Here is a 14,290-nt window from a genome sequence, read left to right as displayed (position 1 = left end):
GCCCCTGTCCCCCCCTTCCCCCTCCTCCTGCCCCCACCCCTGCCCCCCAGCTCCTGTTCCTGCCCCTTCCCACTCCTCCTGCCCCCACCCCGCCTCCCTGTCCCCGCCCCTTCCCCACTCCTCCTGCCTCCCCGCCCCCAGCTCCCTGTCCCCGCCCCTTCCCCACTCCTCCTGCCCTCCCGCCCCAGCTCCTGTCCCTGCCCCTTCCCCCACTCCTCCTGCCCCCACCCCTGCCCCCAGCTCCCTGTTCCTGCCCCTTCCCCACTCCTCCTGCCCCACCCCGCCCCAGCTCCCTGTCCCCGCCCCTTCCCCACTCCTCCTGCCCCACCCCTGCCCCCCAGCCCCCTGTTCCTGCCCCTTCCCCACTCCTCCTGCCCCCACCCCTGCCCCCAGCCCCCTGTCCCCGCCCCTTTCCCCACTCCTCCTGCCCCCACCCCGCCCCCAGCTCCCCTGTCCCCGCCCCTTCCCCTCCTCCTGCCCCCTCCGCCCCCAGCTCCCTGTCCCCGCCCCTTCCCCACTCCTCCTGCCCCCACCCCGCCCCCCAGCTCCCTGTCCCCGCCCCTTCCCCCCACTCCTCCTGCCCCCACCCCGCCCCCAGCTCCCTGTCCCCGCCCCCTTTCCCCACTCCTCCTGCCCCCACCCCGCCCCCAGCTCCCCTGTCCCCGCCCCTTCCCCTCCTCCTGCCCCTCCCGCCCCCAGCTCCCTGTCCCCGCCCCTTCCCCACTCCTCCTGCCCCCACCCCGCCCCCAGCTCCCTGTCCCCGCCCCCTTCCCCCCACACCACCAGCCCCGCCCCGCCCCGCGGCACTGCCCCCCCCCGGCCCCGGGCCGCGCTGGGCCGGGCGGCTCGGGGCGCTGCGCGGGGCCGGATGGCGCCTCTTGCCGGGCCCGGCGCGGCCGCTCCTCGGCGGGGCCGGGCGGACGGAGCGGGGGGGTCGGAGCCTTTGTGTGGAGCCGAGCGGGGCTGGTGCCGGAGCCGCCGGGTAAGGGGGCCCCGCCCCCCTCCTGTCCGCGCCCCGCCCCCTCCCGCCCCCGCGGGACCCCACCCCGCCCACCCCGCCCCTCCTGCCCCCTGCCCCGCCCCTCCTCCTGACCCCTGCCCCTTCTGCCCCCGCGGGACCCCCTCCTGCCGCCCCGCCCCCATGGGGGCCCCCACCTCTTTCCCCTGAATGAAGGACCCCGAATAGGGTCCTCCACCCCATGAGACCCCCTGCCCTCCCCAAATGGGGACCCCCTTCTGCCCCCCTGTGGTATAGGGGATCCCCCGTCCCCCCCCGCCTCCCCCTCCCCTGTGTCCAGGGATCCCTGTCTCGGGGACCCCCGTCTTCCCCCTCCCTCCCTCCCCTGCTCGTGTAGGGGATCCTCTCCCTCCATGTAGGGGACGCTTCCCTCTTCTGCTCCCCTTGTATGTAGGAGACCCCCCCCACCCCCGTGCAAGGGGCTCCTCCGCCTCTGGCATCTCTCCGCACCTACCTCGCAGGTGGGGCTCCCCCTCCCTCTTGGGGGCTCCCAGCTCCCTGTATAGGGGGCTCCTCGTTTGCCCTCTCTGCCCCCTCCTAAGTTCTCCCCTCCCCACCTATGGACACGCGGCCCCCAAAGCCCCTAGCCCCCTTATCCTCCAAATCCCTCCCCCCATCCCTGGTAAAGAGCCCCCTCTCGCCCTGCCTGCCACCTGCTGGGTTGCCCCGTTCCCTCGCCATGTCCCTTCCCTCCCTTTCATCCACCCCCCCCCAACCCCTGTGATGGGGAAGAGCCCCTATTTCCCCCCCAGACACACACACACCAAGGGGGAGAACCCGGGTGGTTCCCCCCAGCTTCCCGCTTTCCCTACTCCCTCTCTTCCCACCCCTCATGATAGAAGGCAGCCCCCCTTCATCTTTTCCCCCTCCCCCTATCCGTTCCCCCCCTTTATCCTGAGGACCCCAGCCCCTCTTTTGGCCTCTGGGGTATTCGCTCTCTAGCAGAGGGAAGAAAAACACAAAATAAACAGGCAAACCCGAGGTTGTGTGTTTGCGAAGCAGGAGAAACAGCTGCTATAGGCAACATTAATGGGGTTTGGGGTGACTTACCTACCATTAGGTTCAGGGGTAGCATTGCATGCTCTGAGATCCAAACAGAGCAGCCCCCTTTATCGCCCATTTCCCTGATACGTTATTGACCAGGGTGGCTTTGCTTTTCCTTTTCCAAGATTCCCTATTTAAGAAAATCCCCCGGGTGCCAAGAGTCTGCAAACTGGGACACCCTCTTTCCCAGCTTCTAAACTGGAGCAACCTTGGACTTCCTGGGTCACCTCCCTGCTCCCTATCTGGATCTTCCTCTTGTCTCCTTTGGTGTCCTGGAAAAATTGAGAACAGGCTGGCAGGGCTGAGGTTCAAAGCGTGCTGCTGCCATGGAGACGTTTAGATACTGAGTAGTCTGTCCGATTTGAAAACTGTCCAACAGCTCATAAAAACGGGGTGCAGGCCGAGTTGGAGTGGCCTGGTTGGGTCTTGCAGAGATCGGTATCACAAGTCCAGTCTTCTGTAATTATGGTCCGGAAAGACGGTGGACAATTGCAGGCTGTACTACACAGAAGGGTGTTGCAAATGCCCAGGAGAGCAGAGAAATAATTCAAAAAGATGTAAAGAGTTTAGAACTAGGGGCCAGACCTGAAATGAGATCCGACCTGGCAAACTTCTAGAAGTGAGTGCACAGCCGGTGAGGTAGGAGTCTGTGATCCACCTTGCGGATTTATAAACATAGCTAACGAGGCTGCTCCAGAACTGGGAGAGAAGTCGGGCTGGGAGACGGAGACCCACGTAGAAACAGGAGCTCAGATAGCGACTGGCGAAGTACATTACTTTTCATAGCAAGGGTTTTTTATTTGGTCTTTTTGCACCTTTGACCTGAGCCCCTATTTGAGCCTCTCTCGTCTAGGCCAATCAAAGGGACTCCGCCGGGGGGATACCTGGGGGTTGCTTGTTGTGGTACTCCCCTGTTTGCTTTTTGAGGCAGGAAGCTGACAACGTTTAATAATAGCTATAGCATAGCTCAGACACAGGAGGCGAAGGAAAGAACCTCCTCTAAGTTTTTCACACGCTTCTTAAAGTTGCAGACTTATTTGTTATTCCTTGTGTTGCTGCAAGACCTTAAACTAGGTTCACTCATAAACCTCAGGTGAGATACTCGCTGCACCACTAGTCTCTTCTGTGGTGGCAGTTCTTGTATGTTTAACTTCTGCCAGTTCTGATGGTGAAGTGTGAATTGCCTGGGGGTATGTTGGATCTCCGTGAGATAAGAATAGTAGCCATTCCTTAGGCGTTGTCTACATACAGACGTTTCACTGGTTTAACTGAGATCAGAGCCAGTTTGTGTGTAGTCAAAGCATTAGAAAAAAATATCTAGTATATGCCTCTCACGAGAGGGGAAAATAAATCCTTAACCCTTCACTGCTTCTTTATTCCATCAGTGTCTTTATACCTTCTAAATTGTACAGAGCAAAATTTAGGTGCTAGTCATGTCACTTAATGCAGAACTGGAAGACGCTCAAACCACGTCTACACTGCAAGTGCTACAGCAGCAGAGCTACAGCACTGTAGCACCGTAGTGTAGATGCTTCATACCGCCACAGAAGGGGGGTTTTCATCGCTGTTGGTCGTCCACCTCTCCAAGAGGCGTGAGTTTTTCACACCCTTGAGCACCTAACCTACATCAACCTAGCTTTGAAGAGTGGACCAGATATTAGTGATGAGGTCACTACACAGAATGGAATCATAGAAATGTAGGGCTGGAAGGAACCTCGAGAGGATGCCCCCTCATGCCGAGACAGGATTAAGGATACCAAGACCATCCCTGGCACATGTTTGTCTAACCTGGTCTTAAAAACCTAAAGAATTTGTGTGTGTATAGAATTCAGCAGGTCTCGAGTCCCGACATCATAATCGTTATGCCAAATTACACGCTCCCATTTAGGGGAGTAGCAAGGATGCAGCCACTTCTCTCTGTCCTTTCAGTTGTGACGTGCCCCCTCACCTCCCTGTATCTTTTGAATGGGTAATTGGAGAGAGAATCTCCACCAATGCAGCTGCGTTGTTCCCTGGCTACATCTTACACGATCGTGAAACATGCCGGGACGTTTCCCCGCAAACCGGCGAGGAGTCCGAAGTGTAAACTCTTGCGTTTTCCTCTTTTCAGAGCCCCTCGCCCTGCCAGCCCCTGGATGCTAAGTGCCTGGCAAACGAATGAATAAGAAGCTGACCAGGAGGAGGGACTCTTGAGGAACTGCTAAGATGGGCATGAGAATCAAGCTACACAGCACCGATCACCCCAACAACCTGCTGAAGGAACTCAACAAGTGCAGGCTGTCGGAGACCATGTGCGACGTCACCATCGTGGTGGGGAGCCGCTCCTTCGCCGCACACAAAGCGGTACTGGCCTGCGCCGCCGGCTACTTCCAGAACCTCTTCCTCAACACGGGGCTGGACGCCGCCAGGACCTACGTGGTGGACTTCATCACGCCGGCCAACTTTGAGAAGATCCTGAGCTTCGTCTACACCTCTGAGCTCTTCACGGACCTTATCAACGTGGGCGTCATATACGAGGTGGCGGAGAGGCTGGGCATGGACGATCTGCTCAAGGCCTGTCATTCCACCTTTCCCGACTTGGAGAGCTCGGCTATTACCAAGCAGCCCTCTGGGTCGGGAGAAGGTTGTTCAGGCCCTTTGAGCGGCGCGGCGACAGAACCAAACCATTCCCTGGGTGAGCTCCGGAGCAGTGGGGAGCACTTTGGCTCTGAGCGGAATTGCATCTTGCATGGGGAAGGGGCAGGTGGTTACAAAGAGGATGACAGGAACCCCATGAGTGAAGCCGGCCATAACCTGCCTTTGATGCATCAACCGCCTCCAAAGACAGAAGAGCAGGAACTGACGGGGCAGTTTGCTTCTGCCACCAACGTGGTGTCTCAACCCAGCCTGGGCAATGTCAACATGGCCGTTCAAACCACTGCAAGTACCTGCCAGCCCTATAAGATCCAGAGCAACGGGGACTTCAGCAAGACCAGCTTTTTCGCAGCTGACACCTCGCTGGACATCTCCACCGGGAGCAACTCCTGCCCCAGCAACAGTGACCATTCCAAAGACCAGGGCTTCGGGCAGATGGATGAGCTGCAGCTGGAGGACCTAGGGGCGGACGAGCTGCACTTCGAAGACGCCAGCGAAGAGCTGGGCCCGGTGGAGGAGGTCATCGAGCTGAGCGACGACAGCGAGGAGGAGCTGGCCTTCGAGAATGACAGCCGGGAGAGCAAGGCCATGCCCTGCCAGGTGTGCAAGAAGGTCCTGGAACCCAACATCCAGCTGATCCGCCAGCACGCGAGGGACCACGTGGATCTGCTCACCGGCAACTGCAAGGTCTGCGAGACCCACTTCCAGGACCGGAATTCCCGGGTCACCCACGTCCTGTCCCACATCGGGATCTTTCTCTTCTCCTGCGACATGTGCGAGACCAAGTTCTTCACCCAATGGCAGCTCACCCTCCACCGGAGAGAGGGTGTGTTCGACAACAACATCATCGTCCACCCCAGCGACCCACTGCCCAGCAAGTTCAACCTGTTTGGCGGAGGGCCCGGCTCGGAGCTGGTTTGCACCGCCTGCGGGAAGCCACTGGCCAAAGATTTCCACACCGTCCGGGGCCACATCCTGGACCACATGAACTTGAAAGGCCAAACATGCGGTGTGTGCGACCAGCGGCAGCTCAACCTCTGCAGCCTGATGTGGCACACGCTGTCCCACCTGGGCATCTCCGTCTTCTCCTGCTCCATCTGTGCTAACAGCTTCGTGGACCGGCATCTGCTGGAGAAGCACATGGCCGTCCATCAGAGCATGGAAGAGGCGCTCTTCCGATGCCATTTCTGCGGCCAGAGCTTCAAGCTGGAAGCGGCTTACCGCTACCACGTCAGCCAGCACAAGTGCGGCGGCACCCTGGACGTTGTCCGGCCCAGCTTCGGAGACCGGCTCCAGCAGCAAGCCCTCCAGAAGCGGAAGCTGCCGGAGGAGTTCCTGAGCGAGGACCTGGCCCTGCAGAACCAGCCAGGAAACAGTAAGTACAGCTGCAAGGTCTGCGGGAAGAGGTTTGCCCACACGAGTGAGTTCAACTACCACCGGAGGATTCACACGGGAGAAAAGCCTTACCAGTGCAAAGTGTGCCACAAATTCTTCCGCGGCCGCTCCACCATCAAGTGCCACCTGAAGACGCACTCGGGGGCCCTCATGTACCGATGCACTGTGTGCGGACACTACAGCTCCACCTTAAACCTCATGAGCAAACACGTCGGCGTGCACAAAGGCAGCCTGCCGCCCGATTTCACCATCGAACAGACGTTCATGTACATAATCCATTCCAAAGATGCGGAGAAAAACACAGACAGCTGATTGGGCGGCGCTGGTGGGGTCGGGGAGCAAACACGAATTATAAAGTGGTGACTCCCCCCCCCGCAGGTTTTAACGGTCGGACGTCGTGGATAGAATTCTCCTTTTTTTTGCCCTTGCCTCGGGATTTTTCTGTCAGCATCCTTCAAGTTAACAGCACGTGAGGCAAACCAAGGCGCCCGTTCTCTTTACTTACCTCCAGTCCCGTTAGAGTTCCGTGGGTTGGCATTGCTTCCCGGGTTTGGGAGCTGATAAATAGACACCTCTCTCCATTGGGCAGGTTAACCCTAGCCAGGCCTCCCGCGGCTTTGCGATCACACCTAGATTGATGCTGCTCTTGCCCTGACAGCCAGCCTCAGTGGAGCCGGGACGGGAAGGTGGTGGACACGAAAACACTAGTTGGTTTTCTTCTCGGCTTTGCTGCTACTGGGAGGAACAAAGCAGAGTCTGGCCTTGGGGGCGAGGGGGCTGGCAGGCCCGGGGGGGCGCTCCAGGAGTTCGACTCGGTGCTTGAAAGGGGGATTAGTGCAACTTCTAGCCGCCCGTCTGAGCCAGGGCCGCAGTTGCCGATTGTTCCTCCACCCCCACCCCCTGGCACCGCTTCTGAAGTTTAACAGTCACATTTGCGAGCCCGGGAAATGAAGGAGTCCCAGAGCAGCCCAAGCTCGGGGCAGAGCTTCCTTGGAGAAGAGGGGAGGTCTCTCGCCATAGACTAGGCTAGATTGGCAGGAGGGAACAATTTACCCTCTCTGAATAGTCACTGAGCCAGGGGAAGCATGTAGCAAACGCAGGCAGAAGGGCTGGTTTCCCCCCTGGTCTCCCCCCTGCCCTCCCACCCAGACCGAAGAGAAATGTTTGTAGCGGAGATCATCCCCTCCAAGTCCTGGGATTCTGCGGCCTGCAGTAGCACGTTAATGCTGCCGGGGCTCAGATCTGAAGCTCACCCCGCCCTCCCTGAGTCGGTAGCGCAGCAGTCTGGGGGTTGGGGTGTGGAGAGCATTGGGCATCCTTGTGCGAATGGCGCTAGGGCCCGTGCAGAGCCCTCTCGAATGAGGGTGAAAAGAAACCGTTGCCTTAACTCCTGGGAAGGTGTCTCTGCAGGAGGAGCATTCTCCCCGCTGCAGCGTTAGCCCCCGACCCCGCGGTAACGGAACAGCCCCCTCGTCCGTGACGTGGTTTCTATCGAAGGATGTAGTCGGTGCCGACGTGAGTTCGCCCCTTCTGCTTTCACCGGGTAACGCTGTTGCTGTTCACACGCGCCGGCTGGTGAGGGTCGGGGTGGTTTTTCCAGCGTTACTGCCCTGGGGCGGGGAGTGGAAAGGCAGGAATATGACACATGTAGCAGCCTAGGTGACTCGTACTACCTCATAACCTGGAAGCGCTCGGGGCTTGAAGCCTGTGCACAGGCTCCTGCACTTCCCCACACTCTGAACGCTCTGCCAGCCTCTCCCCGCCTCTCCCCGCCCAGGGAGCTGCTCTCTGCCGTGTTGCAGCTGGAAGGGGCTGACTCGCCCGAGCTTCGCTCGAGGTACCGGGCTAAAAATACATTGCGGCACTGGCCGCGGCTCAGGCGAGCCCCGGGTCTGAGCTCGGGTGACTAGCTGGAACCGCCGCTGGTGCCACAACATTCACACTGCTATGTTTAGTGCACCTGCTCGAGCAAAACCAGCAGGAGTCTGTCTCCCCGGGCTGGGAGGCTCGGTACCGCTGCAGTGCAGCCACCCGCAGAGAAGCAGCGTTGGTCTGGCCTGGGGGCTAGGCGTTCCTCGGGTCGAACCCCACCGCTAACACTAATTTCATTGTGGCCTTGGGCAAGTCGCTTCACCTCTCTGCCTCAGTTTCCCCATCTGTAAAATGGGGGCGGTAATACTTGTGGTACCTACCTACCTCCCTGGAGTGTGGTGATGATTAACCGGTTAATGTCTGTAAAACATATTGAAGATGAAGAGCACTTATGAGTATGATTATGTAGCAATCTAGGGAAATGACCCCTCACGTTCCTTTTTGAAACCCCCTCGTCTCCACCCCCGGGTGCAATAATAGCCCTGCAGCGTCGTCCTTCTCCACACTCTGCTCTCTGTTTCTGGGCCCTGTGAAGCGAACACTAGTGATAAAGGGTAGGATGAAGAGTGAGCAATAAGCAGAGGCTGCTCGCTTAGCCTAGCGCACCAGGAGTCAGTTTGCGGGAGGGCCGTGATGACTGGGGGTGCCAAGGAAGGCAGGGGCAAGGGGTTCAGAGTTAATTGTGCCGGGAGCCCTGGGGAATGAAGCGAGTTTCTGGCTCATCTGTTGATTAGTGTCAGGAGCGGTACCGATTCTGCCAGTCGGACTTTGCGCTCTAGGGTTGGGGTGGGATTTGCAGAAGGGCAGCATCCCTGGCTGCATTTGGACACTCCTGCGTTTTAGCACGGTCGTCAGAATCCCTTCCCGTCTGCAGCTCATGGTGGTTGTTTCAGTGTCGAGGTTTAACGGCCCCATCGGCATGTCCTCAGGGCATGTGAGTGCAGGGGATGGAGACAGCCCTGAAGGCATCCGGCTGCTTTCCTCCAGGCAGTGCCTGAGCTCGCACGGGGAACCAACCACGGCTCCCGAGCAGAAAGCTCCCCTGTCCCTGAGCAAAAGGAACCCTGCTCACCTCTGCCCTGACGTGCGCTTTCAAATACTGGTGCCTCAGTCAAACCGCGTGACACTGAAAAAAGCCAGTGGTGGCGAGACCGTTGTCTGAGATCTGCCCTGTGTGGTCTGTGTAATGCTAACCAGTTTAAGGGGTGCCATACGCAGACATCCCTGGGTGGCCCCAAGCTTGACCCGGCCCCTGGATATGGCCCTCCAGGGAAGGTGTTTAAAAGAGGACGCGGATGTTGAAATGACAGAATTCTAGTTGTTGGTTAAATCTGCCCCGAACTTTATTAGCCCTGGTTGACTTCTGACTTCATGTCGAACTGAACAGGTTAACCCATGATTGTCGTAGAGGGGGTGTCGGACACCTTTGTCATTACTCCTGCCTGTGGCTATGGCGTGAGTCCCCCTTTGTGTACACAGACTCATTGTGGGAGCCGTGGATCCATGGTGGCCCAGGGACTGTCTGAAACTGATGGGTATTTCCTTGGCACGGCTAAGGCAGGCCCCCGCTGCCGCTACCCAGGCTTCGACGGCTCCGCAGCTCATAGTGTAGATGTAGCCAGTGTGTCGGGGAAGCGGGAGCAGCCTGAGCTCAGATCCGTGCCCACCTCTGTCTTTGGCTCTTCCCTGGGTTATGACCCGTTCACATTCTGCCTCAAAACACTCCGAGATCGGCAGCCATTTGACGAGGGTGGTTGCCCGCGGGGAAATGAAAAAAATTCCGATTTGGAAAACTCTGTCACGAGTTCAATCCCTTAGTTTCTCCTCCTTGAATTCTCCGAATTGGGATGAGCCCCAAAACCTGGGCTCTCCCTCCCGGCCTCGGGATCCAGCCCTCATCCTCCGGAGCGCCCTCCCTCAATGTGTCAGCCCCAAACTCATGGGAGCCAAGTGGAGCCTTTCTGCTGGCTTTGGTGGGCTTGAGAGCGAGGTCCTAACCCCAGACACGATGACCAATCTGCAGCGTGTCGAGGTCTCTTCCTTTGCTTGGTGCCACCAGCTTTACCATTCCGTTTTCTGCCTCTCCTTTGTCATGGGGCTGCCACTGGGTCTTGCCAGCCAGGGTGGGAGATCAACTAGTCTTCACGAGCAATGTCCATGCTGCTCTGTGTCTCAGCAGGGCAGGCTTAGGTGGAGTCCAGAGACAGAAGGAGGCTCTCTCATGCTTTCACTCTGATCTCTGGGGCTAGAGTCCAAAAGCCGTGTCTCCCACGCCAGGCGTGTCCTGCTGATGCTCCCGGCTCACGGAGCGGGCTCCAGTGCTGGTTTTTCGGTTTACTGCCTAACATAGGAAAAGGTAACAGTATTGTCTGGTAGACCATACAGGGGGCTGGGAGAGAGACCCCCTGGGCTCTGTTCCCAGCTTTCCCACTGGCTCAGTGTGTGTTCTTGCATCGGTCCCCCCCCCCCCAGTCTGTAAACGTGGGGGACACTAAGGAATACCTACCTCACATGGGGGAGGGTGTGAGGTTTAATTCTTGTTTGTAAAGTGCTTTGGGATCCTTGGGGATGAAACGGGGGCTTATAACAGGACACGTTATCAGCGATCCAAGCTGCATTGTCGGGGGGGTTCTGTTTAATCCCAGGCACCTGCCACGCTAGTGGAGCTTGAAGCAAGCTGCCCATCTCTAACCAAAAGGCGGCGGTGTCCCATGGAGAACGTAACCTTATGGGACAGGTCTCCTTATTTCTGAAACACAAACGGGGTTTGCTTTCGTTCCTCCCCTCTCTCGAAGGCTCCAGACCTCTTTTTAAAAAAAAAAAAATGAAGCAGAAAAAAGTTGTAATTACTGTCTAACCTTTTCATTAAGTTAATAGTAGGTACTGACCTGATATTTAAGTGGTTACTATCTATTTGCTGTAAAGTTTTGTATATTTTGTAAACTTTTCCCGCCACCCGAAATAGTAGATGTCTAAAATCGTTGTACATCGGATTCTTTTATACTCCATCATCCAGCACAAAGTGTGGTTTTTATTTAGAATAATAAAATGGAAAACAGCCACCGCTTGCGCTTCGTGTTTATCATTTTTAAGCTGCAGGTGGAAGTTGGGGCCTTTCTGGTGAAGCACTGCGTGGGTCCCAGACCTGCTTCTCGGTTACCCTTTTCCTGGGCCCAGGGCGGTGGCAGAGGTCAAGGATCACCGGTAATTCTGCTGCACTCTCCCTGGCCTTAGGGCTGCTGTAAATTAAACTCTGCTTCCAGTAGCATCTGGGGACTAGAGATTGGCTGTGGTGCAGTATCGTCCGGTCATCCCCCAATTCATCCCCTATGCCAAGGGCCCTTCCATCAGCTCTATATTGCCCCGGGGGGATTCTCAAGGAGTCATTTATACCTGCGTTTAGGCCCCTATATGCTGCCAGAGTTAGTGTAATTGCAGCTCAGGCCCAGACAGCCTGCTGGTTGTCTTCCCGTTGGCAAAGCAAACTAACAAGCAGATGATGCTGGTCTTTTCAAGAGCCACGTTCCTTTCCCTAGGGACAAGTCTGCCTTCTCGGTTCAGGGATAGAACGAACTGGTTGTTCAGCTGATGCAAAGAAATGAGGCAGCTGTTCCCCGGGAGAGTCGTCTCGAGTGCTTCTTGGAGAAAACCCAGGCGTTCGTCTTCTCTGTGGAAGGGCTGCCGTGTGCGGGAGACTGAGCCGAAAGTCAATTGGCTTCGCTCTAGCACGCCTGCCAGTTTAATAGATTCAGACATCAGGGAGGGTGGGCAAGCTCTTTGCTGCCCCTTCTCACCAACCAGACCCGTTCCGTAAAACTGCGGGAGAGATCGTGCTGGAGCTGCGCCAGGGAGCTTTGGGAGACGTGCCAGAAACGCTACAGGGATTTCTCTATTGCTGCTGATTTTATGTGGAAGCAACCCAGATGCTACGGGGATGGGCTGCAGTATGACCCCTACATGAATAGATCTGGATTCATTTCCCATCTCCGTCACAAACTTCACATGTGACATCAGGCAAACTGCTTTCTCTTACCTCAGACCCCAGCCTGGAAAATGGGGGTGATCATTAGACTTGTCTGTCCTTTGACGGTTTAATCATAGAATAGCAGGGTTGGAAGGGACCTCAGGAGGTATCTCGTCCAACCCCATGCTCAGAGCAGGACCAATTCCCAGCTAAATCACCCAGCCAGGGCTTTGTCAAGCCTGACCTTAAAAACCCCTAAGGAAGGAGATTCCACCACCTCCCTAGGGAACCCATCTCAGTGCTTCACCACCCTTCTAGTGAAAAAGTTTTTCCTAATGTCCAACCTAGACCTCCCCCACTGCAACTTGAGACCATTGCTCCTTGTTCTGTCATCAGGTACCACTGAGAACAGCCGAGCTCCATCCTCTTTGGACCCCCCCACTTTCAGGTAGTTGAAAGCAGCTATCAAATCCCCCCTCATTCTTCTCTTCTGCAGACTAAACAATCCCAGGTCCCTCAGCCTCTCCTCATAAGTCACGTGCCCCAGCCCCCGATCATTTTCGTTGCCCTCCGCTGGACTCTCTCCAATTTGTCCACTTCCTTTCTGTAGTGTGGGGCCCAAAACTGGACACAGTACTCCAGATGAGGCCTCACCAGTGCTGAATAGAGGGGAACGATCACGTCCCTCCATCTGCTGCCGATGCTCCTACTTCTACATTGAAAGCTCTTCGGAACAGAAGAGCTGCGGCTCGCTATGTCTGTACTGTTCCCTAACTACCCCAGCTGGCACCTCTAGGTGCTACTGTCATGTAAGTAATGAACAGTCGTCATAAAGCTGGGATGCTGCTGGGCCACCTGTCCCAGCCCAGATTTTCTGTGCGCTTGAAGTGACGAGCTGGGATGGCCCAAGCCGCATGTGTTTATTGGCTCCGGCCCCATCTGCGTTCATTAAAGGCCAAATGGCTTTTCTAGCACATGTATTAGCAAGCCGTGACTGCGTTAAGGAAAATATCCCTACGATATTGCCGGCTTGGAGAGTTTTCATGACTTTTTAATGATCCATCACCCTATATTTAAAATGTTTGATGACCCACAGCGGTAGCATCGTAAGTAGGATATTCGGGAAACTTGACATTCTTTGGGAACGTTTTCAGTCTGCCTCACGCCGTGCTTCACGTAGAGTGAGGATCGTAAACGGATGGAAAATAGATATTGCTCTAGATGTGGAAAACACAATGTTCCTGTCCCTTTCCAAAGCATCGGGGGGGAGGGATAGCTCAGTGGTTTGAGCATTGGCCTGCTAAACCCAGGGGTGTGAGTTCAATCCTTGAGGGGGACCTGGGGCAGAAATCTGTCTGGAGTTGGTCCTGCTTTGAGCAGGGGGTTGGACTAGATGCCTCCTGAGGTCCCTTCCAACCCTGCTATCCATGAATGGCTCTGTGCCTCATTAGTATTTCACCTCCTATGTCACTTAGGTGCTTTTTTAAATTTTACCCAGTGCCTCTTACTGCTCAGACCCACCTTTTAAAACATTTCTTGGGCTGGGTTAAATTCCTTAGCAGCGATGTGCGAGGTTTGGCTCTGCTCGCCACGTCTGTTGTGTGAAACGAACGGGCAGCAGGTTTAAAACAAGCCCAAGGAAGTATTTCTTCACCCAACGCGCAGTCACCCTGGGGTGCTCGTTGCCAGGGGATGCTGTGAAGGGCAGAAGTGTAGCTGGGTGCAAAAAAGAATTAGCTGAGTTCACAGAGGATAGGGCAGGGGCAGGCAAACTTTTTGGCCCGAGGGCCACATCGGGGGTCCAAAACTATGGAGGGCTGGGTAGGAAAGGCTGATTCCCCAAACAGCCTGGCCCCCACCTCCTATCCACTTCCTGCCCCCTCAGAACCCCCTACCCATCCAACCCCCCTGCTCCTTGTCCTCTGACCATCCCCTCCTGGGACCCCCCACCCCTAACTGTCCCCTGGGACCCCAACCCCTATCTAATCCCCCCTGTCCCCTGACCCCTATCCACACCCCCACCACCTGACAGCCCCCCCGGGACTCCCACACCTATCCAGCGCCCCCATCCCTTGACCACCCCCCTCAGAACTCCCCACCCATCCAATCCCTCCTGCTTCTTGTGCTCTGACCATCCCCTCCTGGGACCCCCACCCCCTATCTAATCCCCCTTGCTCCCTGTCCCCTGACTGTCACCCCTGACCCCTATCCACCCCCACCCCTGACAGTCCCCCAGGACTCCCACACCTATCCAACGCCCCATTCCCCATCCCTTGACCACCCCCTCAGAACCCCCACCCATCCAATCCCTCCTGCTTCTTGTACCCTGACCATCCCCTCCCAGGACCCCCGCCCTTAACTGC

At 56.8% G+C, this 14,290-nt stretch overlaps 1 protein-coding gene across 2 annotated transcripts; it reads left to right on the top strand.

The window, feature by feature from the left end:
* The first annotated feature begins 888 nt into the window (after window positions 1–888).
* On the top strand, window positions 889–11,012 carry ZBTB39 (zinc finger and BTB domain containing 39). Of its 2 annotated transcripts, none has more exons than XM_039514560.1 (2): window positions 889–982; window positions 4,173–11,012. In XM_039514560.1, the coding sequence occupies exon 2, from the start codon at window positions 4,268–4,270 to the stop codon at window positions 6,401–6,403; it is 2,136 nt and encodes a 711-aa protein (XP_039370494.1). In that variant the 5' UTR covers window positions 889–982; window positions 4,173–4,267; the 3' UTR covers window positions 6,404–11,012. The 2 variants fall into 2 exon arrangements, with proteins under 2 accessions (XP_039370494.1, XP_039370495.1); XM_039514561.1 differs by lacking the exon at window positions 889–982 and adding an exon at window positions 2,629–2,681.
* Window positions 11,013–14,290: the final 3,278 nt, after the last annotated feature.

The sequence above is a fragment of the Mauremys reevesii genome, linkage group 25 (genome assembly GCF_016161935.1).
Source record: "Mauremys reevesii isolate NIE-2019 linkage group 25, ASM1616193v1, whole genome shotgun sequence".
NCBI classification, from domain to species: Eukaryota; Metazoa; Chordata; order Testudines; family Geoemydidae; genus Mauremys; species Mauremys reevesii.
This window is presented reverse-complemented; position numbering and strand designations above follow the sequence as displayed.